This window comes from Ictidomys tridecemlineatus, chromosome 4 (genome assembly GCF_052094955.1).
Source record: "Ictidomys tridecemlineatus isolate mIctTri1 chromosome 4, mIctTri1.hap1, whole genome shotgun sequence".
Classification (NCBI taxonomy): domain Eukaryota; kingdom Metazoa; phylum Chordata; class Mammalia; order Rodentia; family Sciuridae; genus Ictidomys; species Ictidomys tridecemlineatus.
The window spans coordinates 18,304,094-18,323,356 of NC_135480.1; the positions used below are offsets into that span (position 1 = coordinate 18,304,094).

Here is a 19,263-nt window from a genome sequence, read left to right on the forward strand (position 1 = left end):
GAGGGTGCAGTATTGTAGGCAGACAATAGAATGGTCTATATAAAGCCCTACCTCAAGAGCACAAATTTACAGTGGTGCACATCTATAATCCCAGCAACTTGGGAGGCTGAAGCGGGAGGATCACAACTCCAAAGCAAGCTTCAGCATCTTAGTGAGGCCTAAGCATCTTGGGAATACCATCTCAATAAAAAAAATAAAAGGGGCCAAGGAGGTAACTCAATGGTAAAGTACCTCTGGGTTCAATTCCTAAGTACCAAAAAAAAAAAATTCTTTTTAAAGGATAATCTTAACAGTTGGAGAACCAGGAATTTACCAGCATTATCAGTGAAATTGTCAAGGAATCAATTGTAAGAGAGGAGTTCAAAGAGAGAAAGGGTTAGCCATATTTTGGCTGTCAGAACTTGAATGATTGTAAGGGCTTTTATCCTGAGTGGCACGAAGTGTGAGGTAACTTGACCTATGAGTTTGAAAGACAACTCTGAGTACTGTGTTGAGGTCCAATATAAGAGCAGGGAATCTGACATAAAAGTAGGCAGAGTAGGCGATAATTCAGGTGAAAGTTGCTGGTGGTTTTGAAGTAGGTGATAGCTCTAAAAGTGATTAGAAGTGGTTGAATTGAGGATATATGTTGCAATTTGAGTCCACAGGATTTCCTGATTGAGAGCATGTTACATGTACATGTGCCATCAACTGACAGAAAAAGTTGTAAGTTGAGGCCTGGGGATAAAGTAGGACCAGAAAGATAGCCTTGGACTTGTTCAGTGTAGGAAATTATCTGTTCCATTGAGAACGCCATGGAGAAAATTAAATTTCCACATTATAGCATCAAGAAATAAGTCTAGGCCAGAGATACTAATTTAAGAATATTAATCTTGTTAAAACAGTATATCAACAAAAACTTTCTAATGAATTTTATTTTATAGGGCAAGAAATGAGCAATGGCTATTAAATTTAATGACATAGGAGTAATTTGATATTCTTCAGAAGAGACTTAGAAAGCTTTAGATAATGAAGCATGACAGAAAAGGGCTTGTAGAAAAATAGAGAGAGATGAGAGACAAGAAATATAGAGATCTCATCAGGAGAGGACATGGGGAAGTAACTAATGAAGGAAGTGGGGGTCACAGGGGAAGATTATTTTGAGATGGATTTTTTGCTACTATAAATGATCTAGTGAAAAGGGGGATGTAAATTTAAAAAGAGCATTAAAGCAAGTTTTAGATCAGTGCCCTTGTGTTAGCAACAAGGAGAAACCTGAGTCCAGTGCACAGGTCAAGTGGCTTCACTGGCTTTGAAGTGGGACACAGATGATCCCTGTACAGTAGTAGGTGGGTTCTGAGTGGACAGAGGCTGGCCCATTAATAGAAGCAGCTGTTGGGGTGTGGGGAGGTTCTTCTCTGATGGCTTAAGTTGTCTCAGTGAAATAGGAAGCAAATCCACCTGAGAGTAATGTTTTAGTCAGCTTTTGTTCTTCTTGTTGTTGCTGTGAATAAAAACAACCAAGAGGAAAAAGTTTATCTGGGACTCCTGGTTTCAGAGGTCTCATTCTGTAGGTTGATTGACTCCATAGCTCTGGGCTGGCGAATGGGCGTGGTGGAGGCCAGTAGTTCAGAACGTAGCAATCAGGAAGCAGATGGTTCCTCACACCAGGGATAAAATATGCACCCTAAAGGCATTCTCCTAGGGACCTACTTACTCCAGTTACATTTTACCTGCCTACAGTTGCCACCAAGTTAATCCATGTCAATTCACTAATCCACTAATTAATCCAACCTTACAACTCTCATAAATCGAATCCTTTCACTTCTAAACAGTCCTGCATTGTCACACTTATGAGCTTGGGGGGTATGTCTCATATCCAAACCAGATCAGTTACCATTATGTTTGATGTGGGCCCTTTTCTAAAGACGGATGTTATTGTTCCAATTAAAGTCCCCTTCTATCCCTACTTTTCTATGCCTTTGTTTCATAAATAGTGTTGCATTTTTCAAATTCTCATATATAGATAATCGTGTGGTTTAACAGCTCTTATTGGTAAGAACCAGTTACTACAAAAAAAATTAAGACTTGTTTCAGAAGTGAATGTGTAAGAAAAAGTAAACTGTTGAACTACTAAGGAATGTATGTACTGAGTAAAACTATTTAATATGAATTAATATGGGGGAATCTATAGAACATGGAAGACAAGAAAATTTTGGAATCTAAAAATCCAGCAATATTTTCAGCATGAATTACCAGAACATGAATTACCATACAATTATCTTGTCTTGTTAATAGAAAAATGTAGATTCTTGTCTTACTTTTTACACTTAAAAATTATCAAGCTGATTATCAATGTTTAAAATTAGGGATCAAATTTTGATTCTTTCACTTTAATTTTGCAAGTAAACTAAGAAAATGCTCTACATAATTTATTACATAGGACATTTATCATAATATCAATAAAAAAATAAGCATCTGACCAGGGCCTGGCATGATTTTCCTGTCTCATCTTACACCGCAGTCCCACCCCAGCTGCAGTGCACTAATCACCTGCACATTCTTCACTTCAGACTTCTCTCTGCATAACATTTTCTCTTCCAAAGGGTATGTTTGAGGATGGTTCTTCTCATCATTCACATTTCAGCTTTGAAATTTTCAGAAATTTCCCTTGCCCACCTCCTCAGAGTTCCCCAGTCACCTTTGCACTATTCCATTACAACTTTCTGAGCATGTAATTTTCTATGATTTTTTAAATTTTCATTTTTATAAGTTTCCAAGATCTGAGACATAAGTAACATGAATTTTCTTGTTCATTGTTGTAACCCAGCTCCTAGTAAAGTATCTGAACTTCATACAAACTTTGTAATCTTGAAGTTACAAATATGGTTGTGGATTATAAGAGCTAGATGCTTATTTTTTTAATTGATTTTTAAAAAATAAATAAATAAATAACAGTGGAATGCATGCATTACAATTTTATTACACATATATACCACAAGTTTTCATATCTCTGTTTGTAAATAAAGTATTTTGACACCCAATTCGTGTCTTCAAACATGTACTTTGGATAATGATGTCCATCACATTCCACCATCCTTGCTAATCTCCTGCCCCCTCCCTTTCCCTCCCACCCCTCTGATCTATCTAGAATTCATCTATTCTTTCATGTTCCCCTCCCTACCCCACTATGAGTCAGCCTCCTTATATCAGAGAAAACATTCAGCATTTTTTGGGGGGGTATTGGCTAACTTCACTTGCCATTATCTTCTCCAACTGCTTCCATTTACCTGAAAATGCCATGATTTTATTCTCTTTTACTGCTGAGTAAAATTCCATTGTGTATATATGCCACATTTTTTTTTTATCCAGTCATCCACTGAAGGGCATCTAGGTTGGCTCCACAGTTTAGCTATTGTGAATTGTGCTGTTATAAACAGAATGGCAGCTATTATGAAGACAAACAATAATAAGTGTTGGCGAGGATGTGGGGAAAAAGGTACACTCATACATTGTTGGTGGGACTGCAAATTGGTGCAGCCCATTGCTGAGGGCCATTGCCAAGTAGGAATGACGCATCGAAATTTCCTTGCCAGCATACCCCATGTTAAATGGACTTGCCTTGGAATTTCGCTGTTGACATTGCATGTAAGGTGACCTTGCTCAAGGACTAGGGCGGATCTGGGTTTAGAGCTGATTAGGTTTGAGGAAGTATCCCGCTCCTTCAGTTTAAGGCTTCCTGGTTTAAGACAATATGGGTTTTAGGGAAGTTGGAGGTTGAAGATTATTGCTGCTGGGAATAGGGTGTTCCTGCTGCTTGTTCCCGTTGAGTTCTCTTGAGATTCAAATGGAATTTGGAAAAAAGCCTCATGGAGTAGGTGAATTGGGCAGGCAGATTTTGGATTTCCCCTGAACGTGTGTGGAGGCCGGTGTGAGTTCGGGAATAAAGAATTGCTGTTTGAATCTACAAAGCTGTGAGTGGCTCATGATTCAGTGCCAAGCCGAGACATTGGCAGCCCATATGGAAAGCAGTATGGAGATTCCTTGGAAATCTGGGAATGAATCCACCATTTGACCCGAGCTAGGTGCTTATTGTATGTCATATTTTATTTCAAAATAAAATTATTTGATTTAAATTTTGCTTTATTTGAAAATATAACTCATGTTAAAATTATTGTCTTCACATATATCAATCAAGCAAATTAGTTTTAATAAGGAATTTTGCTAGAAACTTAGGCTTCTCATATACCTCATCAAGGGAGGTGGCTTGAAACATCATCAGTGTCTTCCTACTCTTTTTCATAGAAGAATCTTGGAGAAAATGAACATCCTTTGGATTTGGAAATATATATATTGAAGGTAACAGAAAAATTGTTTTTCCAAAGTTAAAATAATAGGTTTAGGTATGCATAACTAAAAAGAACCAATAAATAGATAGATATTTTCTCCAATCCCATAGAGAATATTAACTACCTTTTTCTTTTTTTTCTTTTTTCTTTTTTTAATTTTTTTATTTTATTTTATTTTTTATTACTACTACTGTTCCTTCTCCATCCCTTACTTTCCTTCTACCAGCTTCATCGCTGTCATCCTGATCTTTTAAACATGCACCTATGTAGATCATTTTAGCAACAATTAAGTTATATTCTTGTCTCATATCTTTTTAAAATTTATTTTCTCATGAAGATGCTTAAGGATGGCTAATGTATTATCTCTTCATCATATTTCCAATAATATGCCACACTAGTACACACTGGTCCTTTAATGAAATTTAATGAAATCCATAATATGGAGTTCCTGCATGGGAAACTGCATTGGACTGTGAAGCCTAGGGACTGCTGGTGTCAGTTCCTGTTTGCAGAAATGACAGCATCATCTTCCAAGCATGGCTGGTATTATTCTGGCATCCTGGCTCAAATATCCTATTTATCATATTTCATCTGTATCATTTGCTTTCTTAGACATGCACTGTACCTTGGACTCTTTTAATTCAGTGTTGAATCACTGCCATCAAATCCTCCTTGTAATATTAATTTTGACAACTTGCCAAAAGAGATTAAAGTAAATCAAGCTGCAAATTGTTGATAGCTCAAGGTTCTTCATCCTGAGATCAATTTGTGCACAAAAATAAAACAAACAGATGAAATGCTGACACGTTTAAAACAAAATCGTCACATGGTAGGTGGTTTCAATTATCTCCCCAACTTCAACTTGTTCTTAAAATTAATAGGAATATGTCTAATACTCAAGTAAAATTTCAAGACTATCTTCAAGGTTCAGTTTGGTATCTGATGATCCAAGTAAGTAGAAGACAAACATTGTATAAGTAAAATGTCTGTGATCACATAGGGGAGACAAAAGATGTAGCCCCTTCCAAGATGTGCTCACATGAACTTTCTTCTACAGAATTAGGAATCATAACAAATTAGAGGTCCAAAATAAGGCAGGACCTGCACAGAAAACAAACAAAGCAATCATTGGAGGGCATAGGGAACATTTCAATAGGAATGGACTTTGTAATGATTTTTAAGAAAGATTATAAAAAGGTGCTATAAGTATCCACAATTAAATAATCCACTGTGGTTATCAGAAAATTATATTTCCTCTAAAGAGGATAAGTTGACAAAAAAGAAAAAAAAGGTATTCAATAAAGCTACTTCTAAAATGATTGATGGCACTGTGCATACATGTTGCAGCATTTTGAGATTAATTTATAAACAATTTCCAACCCACGTTTTAGAAGAAATACCATCAATAAACACCATCAATGTTGTCCTTTGGGTAATAGATGTGGAGTAAAGGAGTACTGAGTGCCAGTTTCAAGTGGCACAGAATTCCAAAATGTGCATATTTGCTTCATTCCAAGTGCATCCTTCATGGCTGCTTCCCCTCAGACTGAGAGCTAATCACTGCACCCGCAATTTCCATCTGCTCTTGCAGTGATTGGTCTTTCCCCCGAGGCAGAGCCTCACCAGAACCAGGCCAAGCTGATGATCCACATGCAATAAAAGAGATCATAGTACTAACCACTCAGTTAATTTGCTCCAAACTAAATTCTCTTCAATACAGAATGGCCACTCTGTGACCATCTGTTCATGACGTTTTGTTTGGGTTTGGGTTTGGGTTTAAACTGAAGATTGAACCCAGGGATGCTTAACCACTAAGACAGATGCCCAGTATTTTTTCTTTTTCTTTTTTTTTTTTTTTAATTTTGAGACAGAGTTTCACTAAATTGCTTAGGACCTCTCTAAGTTGTTGAGGCTGGCTTTGAACTCTGATACTCCTGCCTCAGCCTCCAGGGCCACTAGTATTACAGGCATGTGCTATTATACCTGGCTCACAATATAAATTTTTTAAAATAAATAACATTTGTACATAGCAAGTACCAGATTTAAATTTTTCTATCACTTTCTCTGCTACTCCATCTTTTCACTCTACTATTGAAAATGGGTCACATCTATCTGTAGGAAAACTGCCATTATTAAATGTTTTAAAGTACCTCAGCCAGAAAGTATTCTTACTCATAACAGCATCTCAAAATGATACATTTTTGATATAGAAATATTTTGTACTTACAGCCTGAATTTTTAAAAAATCTTAATAGTAAAAAATACTAATATACTACATTCACAATATATTTCACAGATTACACATAGTTCTTTCACATATTTGTCTATAAACACTGGGGCGTCTTCTGAGAAAAACGTGACTCCATTTTAGTAAATAAGATCCTCAGAGTTGATTCCTTTACTAACATATTCTTTTGTGGGTGTCTCTTTTTTTCATATATTCAAGTTGCCCAAAAAATGCAAAATAAAGAAAAATCAATGATAATTCTTTTACTCCCCAACTGTTAACCTCCATATGTTCATCTAAAGGATTTCCTTTACCACAAAAGGATAAGCATTTTTTTTAAAGTTCTGAAACCAAGGTTCTTTAGATAGAAAGCCAATTTCACCCAAAATATCATGTATGAAAAATTTTGTAAAGTCTCACTGAAACTGTGGAGGCACACACTCCAGAATCATCAAAACCAGAGATTTGCAGTTCTTTGCATTGCAGATCCAGAACCTCTGCATGTGAACATTGCAGCCTTGGTAAAACACATCGCTCAGTACCAGAAGCACTTATTAAAAGGTCTAGCCACTATTAAGAACCTAATAAATGTTAGGTTTTTGTTTTTGTTTTTGGTTTTTGTCTGAGGGTTTTTGCTTTTTTGCCAGTGATCTGTAGAATGTGTTACTTCTCTCGTGTGTGTGTGTGTGCAGCAGATACCATCCTCCATAGTTATGGACACCATCACTTTCTTGGCACTATGAACTGACCAGTTACTCTTCTCTTCCACAAGCTCCTCATGGCACTTTTCACCTCTGCGTTTCTCACTGTGTAAATTATAGGGTTCAACATGGGAGTGAGGATGGCAAAGAACGCAGTCACCAACTTGTCCACAGGGTAGGTGGCCACAGGACGCATGTAGGTGAATATGCAAGGCACAAAGAAGAGGACGACAACGGTGAAGTGGCAGCCACATGTGGAGAGTGCTTTGTGCCGTCCTTCAGAGCCGTGAGATTTCAGGGAGCTCAGGATGACGATGTAGGAGATGAGTAGCATGGAGAAAATGAGCAAGCACATGGCTCCACTGTTGGCTGCCACCACCATTCCAAGCAGGTAGGTGTCTCTGCAGGCCAGTTTCAATAATGGGAAGAGATCGCACATGAAGTGGTCAATGACATTGGGACCGCAGAAGGGCAGGCTGATCATGAAGAGAATTTGCACAGTGGCATGCAGGATCCCTCCAATCCAGGCTACCACCACCAGGAGGCGGCAGAGTCCCTGCCTCATGATGGTCATGTAGTGCAAGGGCTTGCAGATGGCCACGTAGCGGTCATAGGCCATGACAATGAGGAGGAGGATCTCTGAGCCTCCCAGGAAGTGCTCCACAGAAAGCTGAGTCAGACAGACACCCAAAGTGATAGTTGTCCTCTGGTAGAGCAGGTCGATCATCATTTTGAGGGTGGTGACAGAGGTGTACGAGGCATCTATGAAGGACAGGTAAGTGAGGAAGAAGTACATAGGAGCTGAAAGCGTGGGGCTGAGGGAGATGGTGATGGCGACGAACAGGTTGGCCAGCACGGTAAAGAGAAAAATGAACAAAAAGAGGATGAAGAGGAGCCTCTGCAGGTGTGGATTCTGTGTGAGCCCCAAGAGAACAAATTCAGTCACATTACTGGGAGGCATGAGGTGATCCTTTGAGGAAGTAGCACCTTCCTGGGGACTGAATTACCTGTAAAAAAGGTAAAGAAAGATAGCAAATTAGCCATGAGAGGGTTGCAGGCTGAGGTTCACAGCACAGAGATGGGGCAGTCATGGCTACTGTGGAGCATGTCCTTGCCCACCCCTGCCCAGTGATTGTCTCAGTCATTCTTTTTCATTTTCCTCCATGATGCTCTCCTCTCCTCAGGTACCTAGTACTACCTGTCTCCTATAAAGCCTCTGTGAGTTGACAGTTATTGTGTAATTTACTGATAAAACACTAGGCTCTACACATGAGATCTCATTTCTCCTGTTTCCAATTCCATGTCAACCTGCTAAGTAATCCCAGCAGTGTCTGCCTTTGAGCCCCTACATCTGTGAATTCGCAAATTATAGCTCTGAGATGTAAATTGTAAGCTGTAAAGTGCTGAACGCTAGTAAAGGCTATTCCCTCTTCCAAAATTTACAGCTTTACCTGTAAAAGGACTTGGCCAGGACATAGCTACAGAGAATAAGCAGATAGGAAATATATAGAAATCACAGGAGATTCACCTTCTCTGACACCTACCATAGCAATATGCTGCTGCCTCTTTCCTTGGTGTACTTAGTACAGAGTCTGGCACAGTGTCTTCAGCATCTGGCACCTGTGAGGTGATGAATAAATGCATGATGAACTCCCTCACTCCCTACATTTCCATGTTTGAGCATAAACATGCTTCCCTGGTCATAAACCAAGAACACAAGTACCCTTGTCTTCCCAATCTGCTTCTCCACACCATCTACTTTATGAAAGACATAAACTTCTGAAACATAAACTTCAGTTCAATTTCTAGCATATTTAGGGCATGTTATTAGGCAATTTGGCTTTCAAGATAATTATAATATTGTCTAATTAATAGTGCTTATTCTTCAAAATGATGTTCTGCATATAAGGTAATGTAGTCCCATTCATTAAATTTATACTTCCAATAGACTGGAATGAAAAAGGCTTTTGAATAGATTTCAGTTCATTAAGATCTATTAAGCAAAAAGAAAACCTTATTTACAAAGTTCTTAAAATAGAAATTTAATGTGGAGAATAGAAAGACACTGTCAGATACAATAGGTACGGTCCTATACCTAAACACACACGTATCAATAAAAATGCATATATTGTCCTTAATAACTGCAAGTAACTATTATACTTTCACTCCACAAATATTCACTGGACACTTATTATGTATATTAATGTATTTTTATCGATACAAGTTGTCCAAACATTTCTGTCAAAAAACTTTAGTAATCCCTCCCTGGTGTCAGCATCTCATCCATTTATGAGCTGGATGGTCACCTCTACTTCTCAATGTTTCTGCAATGTATATCCTCATGTCTTTGTCTCCCCATAGCATCCATAGTGCATAACTCTTGGTTAAAGAATATTTCATCATGAATAGAATGAGGGAAAATCATCCCAATTTGAAGACACAAATTCCCCAATGAAATGAATAGAGAAAAACATAAATATAACCAAATGTATTCTGCAAAAAAAACAAACAAAATCCTCCCAAAAAACCAAACAAACATTTATTTCCCTTTCAAAGTTAACCAGATAAAGGGCTTTCCGTCTTAATTTTCAAAATCTTATAGTAAGTGAAGAGGTAGTAGAGCAGCTATTCCATTTGTGATAGTTGACCAAAAAAATATTGAGTTTGAAACTATGAAAATAACTATAATGAATATGTATTTTGCTGAAGCATCATCTGTGAACATTTCTCACATTTCTCTTTCAGCTCTGGAATGAAAGCACGAAGTCAGACTGGAGAATGAGCATGTCCAACCAAATGGAAGATTAAACCCATTCGTATTGACCCATCAACTGTTCATCCATCCTCTACTGAAAAGACTGATGTGTAGAGTGTTTTGGATTCCCCACTCCTGTCTAGCTGAGCTTCCCAGAGCACAGTCATGTGAACTGGATATAGGACAGAGTTCTGTCAGGAAAGTGTGATTCCAGAAGACAAGCCCAAGGAGTGAATGGGCAGAACACTGGAGGGACAGCAACACAGGTATTTCAAACACAATGCAAACCAGAATAAAAAATGGGAGAAATTAAATATGGATTCAAATCTTAGTAAGAAGCCAAAGTTTTAGCATGATGTTTGACAGGTTCATGTTAACAAAAACCAGGAACCTGCCTAAGGAGAAGTCTTAGAGACATATTCATGACTATTAATAAAGACAGAGGGATACTCCTCAAAGCAACTGAACACTCACACACAGGGCTCATATTGCCTTAGGTCAATCCCAAACCCCTTTCATCCAGGAGGACACTCCTATACTGTTAACAAAAAATGAAAAGTTTAGAAACATGGTGAAATATACTTATCTATTATATATAATCTCTCAAAACCTTTCCAGTTTAATTCTCCTAGTGAAGTAAAAGAAAACAATATTCAAGGTAATAAACATATTAACATGGGCAGAATTACAGAACTTACACACCTTCTAAATCACCTAAGTAAACTGCCTATAGGAATAGGATGAGCTATTTAAGGTCATAGATGAGAAAATGGCTCAGTAAGAGAGAACCCAGGTTTCCTGATGCTGAAGCCTGTGTTCTTATTCTTAAGAATGTTTCTCCAATCATGATATGCTTACTAAATATTGTGACATCACAGAGTCCTCTGATTTCTTCAACAAAACATGTGATAACTGTGAAGTGGGAGAATCTATTAAAATCTATCAAAAGTGGCATACCTATAACAATGACATTCATATCTGTATTGTGGTAACAGATTGAATTTTTTAAAAAACCCAAAAGTTATTCACAAAAAAGAATGTGAGTTGAGTTGCTAAGCTGAAAGATGTTTTCTTTGGTCAACTATGGAGATTTATTTCTAAATAATTATAAGACACCTCTGAAGTAGTTTTCAAAGGGGGTCCCAGTTCAAGGAACTAAATATAAAAACAACTTTTTAGCAGTAAAACAGTTTTGTGAATATATTTTATCATGTACTTTTGAAAAAAAATTGAATTTCATTACCATTGATTTTTAATTTAACAAATTGACACTTCTAAGTTAAAAATATGTATGTTGAAATATTTTATATGTCAAAGCATAATTAAATATAGCCCAAGGGAATTCTGAACATGTAAAATACCACAGAATATATAGTGAGAGTATTTGAACTTGAGATGAATTTATGTGTTGTATGATTTAGTTATTCAACTTTTCTCTGTACAGTAGAACAATAGGTTTCAGTTTTATAAGTTTTTTGCAACCATATGAAGACATTATAAAATTTTCACATAGGTTTACAAATGATTTATTTTTATAATTGCTGACATTATTTTCTCAATAGAACAAGAAAAAAATATAATTTTAAAATCAGATATACCAAGTGTGTGCCAAGGTTAGTTGTCTGGTGTCTTTGTTCTACACTGCATTCCATATTGCCTTAGATACCAATAAGTAGTACAGTTTTTTGAGTATCTATTGCTTATATAGTCAACACATTATGCAACTCTGCAATTATAACAAAAAAAAAATTTTAACTCACTACAAAATTAGAGAGGTTCTGATGTAAATACTGCCCTTTTCCTAATACACTTATAAATGTTTGAAAGAATATTGAATTTGGATCTAGAAGAATGCAGATCTGAACACAAGCTCTGTGTCTGATATTGAACACTTTATTGGACCTTCTTGAGCTGCATTTTTATTCATCTATAAAACAGGAATAATCAAAATAATACCTACCCTGCAAAAGTGCCTAGAAAGTAAATTGATAGTTATGAGAAAGTCTTTAAACTACAGTTAATATAGTTATGAGAAAGTCTTTAAAATACAGTTAATAACTTTCACTTATTTATGCTATGGTTAAACACGTTCTGAAAATATTAAATGATAAATTTCAGGAATTAATCATAAATTTTAAATAGCAAGCCCTTCTTAGTAATATGAAGAAATCTCACATCACCCCATCCAGTCTGACCTGGGACATGAGTCAGCCCTTTCCAGCACACCCACATTCTATGCACTACCCACCCGTTAGTCATTTAGTAGGTGTCTAGGTTACAAGAAGGACTGTTGTGAGAGGTACCAGTATGCTAGTGTTCAAATAGCCCTCCTTTTACTTAACAATGATCCCAAACTGCAAAATATCATTACACTGTATTGTTTTATCTTGTTGTCTGTTTTAATCTGAGACTGAACTTATAATAAACTTATATAATAATTTATTACTTATAATAAACTTATTATAATAAACTGAAGTTTATTATCAATATGTATGTATAGGAAAAAATACAGTATATTTATAGGGTTTAGTAATACCCTTGGTTTCAGGTACCCACTCGGGGTCTTAGAATGTTTCCCCCATGGATGATAAGTTGGACTACTGTGATAAAATATAAAATTGCAAAGATCATGATAGGAAAAAAATATCCAGTTGATCATTTATTGTCTGAAATTGCCTTCCTGTTTAGTAACATTCTGATGGCATTTTTTACATCTGCATTCCTTGCTGTGTAGATAACGGGGTTTAACATGGGAGTTACAAGAGTATAAAATACAGTTACTGCTTTATCCATGGGAAACGTAGCTACTGGTCGCAGATACATAAAGATACAGGGCACAAAGAACAAGACAACAACTGTGATGTGGGAGCCACAGGTAGAGAGAGCCTTTTTCCTCCCCACAGTGCTGTGAGTCCTCAAGGAGCACAGGATGACCATGTAGGATACCAATAACATTACAAAACTGATCATGGAGGTTACTCCTCCATTGGCAGCAACCAAGAGACCAAGGAGGAAAGTGTCAGTGCAGGCAAGCTGTATTAGGGGAAAAATGTCACACATGAAATGATCCAGGGTGTTGGGGCCACAGAATGGGAGCCAGAGAATAACTAGAATCTGCCCCAAAGAGTGGAGAAAACCCGCCACCCAACACAGCCCCACCAGGAGGCAGCACATATGGTGGCTCATCAGGGTCATGTAGTACAGAGGTCTACAGATGGCCACGAAGCGGTCATAGGCCATGACCACAAGAAGGACAATCTCTGAACCTCCTAGGAAATGTTCAAGAAAAAGCTGTAGCATGCAGCCATTGAATGAGATGGCTTTGTTTTCCAAAAACAAGTCAGCTAGAATTTTAGGAATTATGGAAGAGGAATAGCATGCATCTATCAAAGATAGGAAAGCCAAGAAGAAATACATGGGGGAGTGCAAGGTCTGGCTGCAGAGGACAGTAACCACAATGAGCAGGTTGCCTGTGACAGTGACAATGTAGGTGCTAAGTAGCACCAAAAATAGGATCTTCTGCATCTGAGGATTCTGTGTCAGTCCCAGTAGGATAAATTCAGTCACATTCATTTCTGTTTCTTTCTTTACAGTGTTGATGATGAATTCAAAAGGTGTGAAGTAACCTGCAAAAACAATATTCTTGATAGAAATGTGATGAGCAATATATAGAGTTTTTAGGCAAGCCCCAAAACATTTTAAGAATATAAGCTATTTTCTTCCATGTATGCTGGAAGAGAAGAAACAAACCACTTTTTTTCTGTTTTATAAAAAGAGCTTTTAATAAGCCTTTGCAGGTGTCTAATTCAGCTTCTTGTAACAAGGATGCTGAAAATCCCTTTACAGCAGCTTCTGACAGGTGGTCACTAGACCTTTGCTAGAGGACATCTAGGCATAGGGAGCCTGCCTGATAATAAACCCAGTTCCCGCTCAGCCAGTAAGAAGTATTAGAAAACGTTTACAAAATCTATTGTTCTAATTCTGCAAACTTGGCACGCCAATTAATCCTCCCTTTCTACTTGGAAACTCTTAAATAAGCTACAGAGAAACAAGGCTGTTTTTAACTTGTTCACTCCTTATTGCAAAAATTTGGTTTAATGCCTGAGTCATGGAGATATTCAGTAAATATTGTTCAAATGAAATGATGAACATTGATCAACATTAAAAGACTCTTTACTTGTTTCTTTTTTTTTCTTTTTTCTTTTTTTTTTTTTTTTTTTTGGCCATCTAACTCCAGCCAGGAGTATTCATGACCCTTATACCCCTTTCATCCATCCTGATCTCCTCCCTTCTTCTCCACTCTGCATGGCTGTCTTCCACATCCAGTTTCAACCAGTGACCTTCCTTCTGGGCTATGTGCAGGGCTAGATGGAGGTTAAAGGCCAGAGAAGAAAGGGTAGCATACCAGGGGATCTATTTGCTCTGGTTTTGGATTCTCATTGCCACCTTCACCTCCCTCTCTCAGGCTAAGTTGTTGTAATGGTTACTTATTATTACTACCTCCTTCCTTATCTCTTCTTGGTTTCTTTTAACTCTGGGCATTTTACTTGATAAGTAATTTTGATTAAACTCTTCAATCTTCCACTTTGAGCATCCTGTATTTTGGGGGGACTACAATGGAATCAAATAGTTTGTGGTTTTTGCTTGCAAACAGATAAGTGAGAAAATTTTCCTTTCATGCAAATGTGTTTTATTCAAGAGTCATTTATACTTCTTTTGTGCCATAGCTGAAACATAAATTTACCTTTTGCCAGGAAAGACTTTGAAGTGCAACATTCAGTTTATGTTATAAAATGTAGCATAATTTATGTGCATTCCAGAGCACTCCCAGAGGGTTATAGAGTCTAGCCTACTATGCACTTTTTGTTTTTCATTATGTGAAGCTATTTTACAAATTCTTTAAGTTGCAGAGAAATGGTAATGATGCAAATAATTCTTGTTGAAATAATTTCAAAGGCTGTCTGATGAAAGTTCAAGTGATTTCCCTGAGTATTGTATATAAAGCATTTTCATTTATTTGTGAATTTATTACAAATCCTTGGTGAAACAATGTGTGATACATTGCATTTGCCTTACATACTTATAATAATTTACTAGTTTCATCACTAATGAGCAAAATATGATCTTTGTCATTTTTTAATATTTTTATGAGATTTTGCTGCTTTTTAAATATTATTTTCAATTTAATCATTACAATTAAATATGAAAGCTGGAAGAAATTATAAAAATTTGTACATTCTTATCATGTGTATTTCACTACAGATTTTTCTGTTTTACTATATTTTGGATTTATTTTCATTTGAAGTCAAACGGACACAAAATATGCTATTAAAGTACATTTTTTAATGAACTTCCCAACTCTACTCCCACCACAAAGAGGTATGTATATGTGGAGGGGAAAGACTGCCTAAAACAATATAGTTTTTTAAAATTTTTATTTCATTGTTTATTGTTTCTTACATACATCACAATAGAGGAGTGCATTACATTCATATTTTTTGTATTGCATTTCTTAATTCACTTTTATACCACAACTGTCTGTATATAAGGTATGTTGACACCAAATTCACATCTTCATACATGAATTTTTTTATAATGATGACCGTCTCCTTCCACTATCCTTGCTATTCCCGGCAATATAGTTTTAAGTTCTGTTTAATGATTCCTTTTTATGGTCATTTCCAAATACTTTTAATTATCAGCTATGTATCTCATAGAAATATAGCATTGAAAAATATAAATGCACTCTAGTTTTATGTCCTGGTAGAGAGAGACAAGAGAATGGCAAATGAAAAAACAAGAATGATATATTATGCCAGATTGTAACCTCTGCTATCAGAAAAAGAAAGCAGAGTAATTGAAGCATGGGTTCTGAGAATAGGAGGTTTTCTTGAAAGGGAATACATAACCAGACTGGCAGGGAGTAAGGAATGAGCCAAGAAGGAATCCAAAAGACAGCTCTAGATGGCACCAAGGGAAAATCCCCTAGGAGAGATCAGGCTTAGTTTCTGTGAGTAACAGCCACATGGTGAGGCTGAGGGCAGATCTCACAGGGCTTTGTAGGTTATTGGAAGGAGTATGACTTCCAATGACAAGCACAGCAGTGAGTGGTTTTGCATAGTGTGATCTGACTTAGATGTCCAAGGGACCCTTCTGTCCTTTGAATGAAGGATGCTGGGTGATGAGGAAAAGACTAACAGTAAACAAAGACGAATGGGGGGAGAGAAAGGGAGAGAGAAGGGAAAGCATATGGAAATGGTAGGAGACCTTCAATGATACACAAAATTACAAGAGGTTATGAGGGGCAAGGGGGAGGGAAAAAGGGGGAGAGAATTGAACAACAGCAGAGGAGGTAGAGAGGGAAGATGGGAGGGGAGGGGATCAGGGATAGTAGGGGATAGGAAAGGTAGCAGAATACAACAGTCACTAATATGCCATTATGTAAAAATGTGAGTGTGTAACAGATGTGATTCTGCAATCTGTATTTGGGGTAAAAATGGGAGTTCAAAACCCAATTGAGTCAAATGTATGAAAGATGATATATCATGAGCTCTGTAGTGTTTTAAACGATCAATTAAAAAAAAAAAAAGAATGCTGGGTGACTAGCTAGGATGTCACTGTGATGATCCTGCTGAAAGATGACTGGGATTTGAACCAGGATGGTAGAGGTGGAAAGTGTTGTAATATGAAGGTAAATCTAGTAGAATTTGCTTGACATAGGGTATAAAAGGGGAAAAGAGAAATCTACTCCAGTTACTGATCATATCACTCAAAGAAAACATGACCATTTATTGAGAATTATCATTGCAGAAGGCACAACTCACAGAGCCAACATGGCATGAGGGCTTATCAAGTGTCTGAGACTTTTTATCCTTATTTCAACATTGAGTCAGACATCATGTTATCCTGATTTAAGATGTGAAATGAATCTTAGAGACTGGAAGGAAGTTGTTCACTATTACTTAATAGGCCCAACCTGACATTGAAATAAATAGCCAAAGCAATTCTGTGAAATGTGTTTAACCCCTCAACCCTTAACTTTTTTCTGTAAAGTGAAGCTAATAGAAGTAACTATTACGACACAGAGACTAGCTCACTAACTGACACAAAGTAGATATGCAGTAGGCAGCTGCCAACATCAGCTATTTTAATTTGTATTGAAATTTTTAGAAGCATAAGATATCACAACTTACCGTGAAAATGGATGGTCTGTGGCCATAGTTTTATTTCTATGAGGTACGTTGATATATGCTGCCCCAAAGCAATGGATTGTCTCAAACAATAACACACTTGTCTCATTTTTCTGCATGGCTTTCAACCACCCAACATGAATCATTTTTTTTCCTTCTTAATTAAAATGACTGTCTTTAAGCTATTTAACATACACACACACACACACATACACACACACACACACACACACACACACACATCCTCCCCCCACACACAGACTTATTAGTTAATTCTGACATTAGGCAGAGAGAAGCAGTATTTGCAAGACATGATTACATTTCTAACATGAGTGCTAAATAGAATTTTATAGCATAAACATATTTACTTACAAAGGTTTATGTTCACTGATACTCTTCCCTTTAAATCCATTTTTTTTTTTGCTTTACTGCTCAGCAACCTACCTCCACACACACACATACACACACAAAAAAAAAAACTATCCTTATTTGTTCACTACTCTCCTATCAATTTGAAATGTTTCTAGGGTTATTTTTTTTGTTTTTGTTTTTTTTAATGCAATAAAGTAAATGAGTAAATAGAGTATAGTGTTCTTGCTGCCTAATCTTGAAATGTCCACCTGTTTTCCATCTGTTCAAAAGCCATTGATTTATTTCTTAGGTGAAGAGATTAATAATTTGGAAACAATGAGACTACAGTCATCTTCTATGTTTTATTCAGTAAAACTATCTCAACTCTGGGGGAAAAAGACGTCCATGGATTTTGCTGTTTGCAACAGTGATGCCAGAAGCGATATCTTCCATTAACTAATGAGGTTTTCACTAAGTCCCTGTCATACATAAACACATATGGAACAAGCAACAATCTCTTATTAAGAAACAAACTACATGTGATCTCAGAGGAAAATCACAAAACATTCAATTTGTACAAAAGCTATGTCATTGGAGTGAGTTTTTAAAAAGTCATTCTTTTATGGCTTTAGGAATTTTAAAAACATTTCTCCAAAATTTTTTTTAATTGAAATATGATCATTCAGATATTATTAGAATTTGTATATTATTGGAAAAGAAAGCTATAATTATATAAAATTACACATTGTAAAACATAGAAAATAAATGTAACAAAACAGTCTTGTCATGTTTTGGTCTCGGTGAAACTAAGAGATATTTTAATCTTTCTTTTTATTTATCTGTATTTAATATTCTTTTATAATACTATATTTATTTTTGCTTTAGAAAGGATGATTTCAAAGAAATTTAGTACACTTCTGAATGCTCCAATAGTTTTTTCTCATCCTCACCCAAGTTTTCATGATCTGAGAAATATTACACATTCTGAAAAGTTCAATGATTAAGGAAATTATGCCTATTTCCTTCATAAGTCATGTGAATAATCTAAAGAAATATAAAGTTCTGTGTGAAGGTTAAGCATTATCATTATATGTGGTAATCAAAACCAATAATATTTGACTGCTTCATTTATGCTTGCACTCTGCAAAACACTTTTATTTAATATGTTTTGTAAAGAGCTGTTTTTGGAAGGATATTTATTTCTTCTGTTTTACAGATAGAAAAATTGAGACATGGAGAGGGTAAGCCTGTGCTCCAGGGCATGTTGTTATTGAGGAGCAAATCCAAAGTTATAATTTAAGTCTGCCTGGCCTCAAGCCTTCACTTTGTCTTGGCTCCATAGTACTTCCCAAGTAACAACTTACCTGAATAGCATAATCCTTCTTTAGCTTCACATATCACATCAGCTTTCAGAAGACTGTTTCTCAGTCCAAATTATGGAAGCATTAAAAACTGATTTTAAAGACCTTTGGGAATTTGAAATATGTCAGCTTCTCAGATTCTTTATGAATTCCTCATGTATACTCTCAGGAGAATTCAGAATTACTAAGTTATTTATTTACTTATTTTTCTAAATCACTTCATAGTAGATTATTTATCTGTTCTAAATTCACTATTAAAAGAAAATTTATACTGATTAGATGTTACTTTTAAGCCACTTTCATATCAACTACAAAACCCCTATGAAATGAAATACATAATTTACAATTGA

General features: G+C 36.3%; 2 protein-coding genes across 2 annotated transcripts; both read right to left on the reverse strand.

The window, feature by feature from the left end:
• Positions 1-7,278: 7,278 nt before the first annotated feature.
• On the reverse strand, positions 7,279-8,217 carry LOC101976269 (olfactory receptor 4C3D). The gene has a single exon (XM_013360599.4). It carries the CDS (start codon positions 8,215-8,217, stop codon positions 7,279-7,281), a length of 939 nt encoding a protein of 312 aa, XP_013216053.3.
• Positions 8,218-12,666: 4,449 nt separating this feature from the next.
• On the reverse strand, positions 12,667-13,608 carry LOC101976558 (olfactory receptor 4C46-like). The gene has a single exon (XM_078045043.1). The coding sequence runs from the start codon at positions 13,582-13,584 to the stop codon at positions 12,667-12,669; it is 918 nt and encodes a 305-aa protein (XP_077901169.1). The 5' UTR covers positions 13,585-13,608.
• Between the last annotated feature and the right edge of the window lie 5,655 nt (positions 13,609-19,263).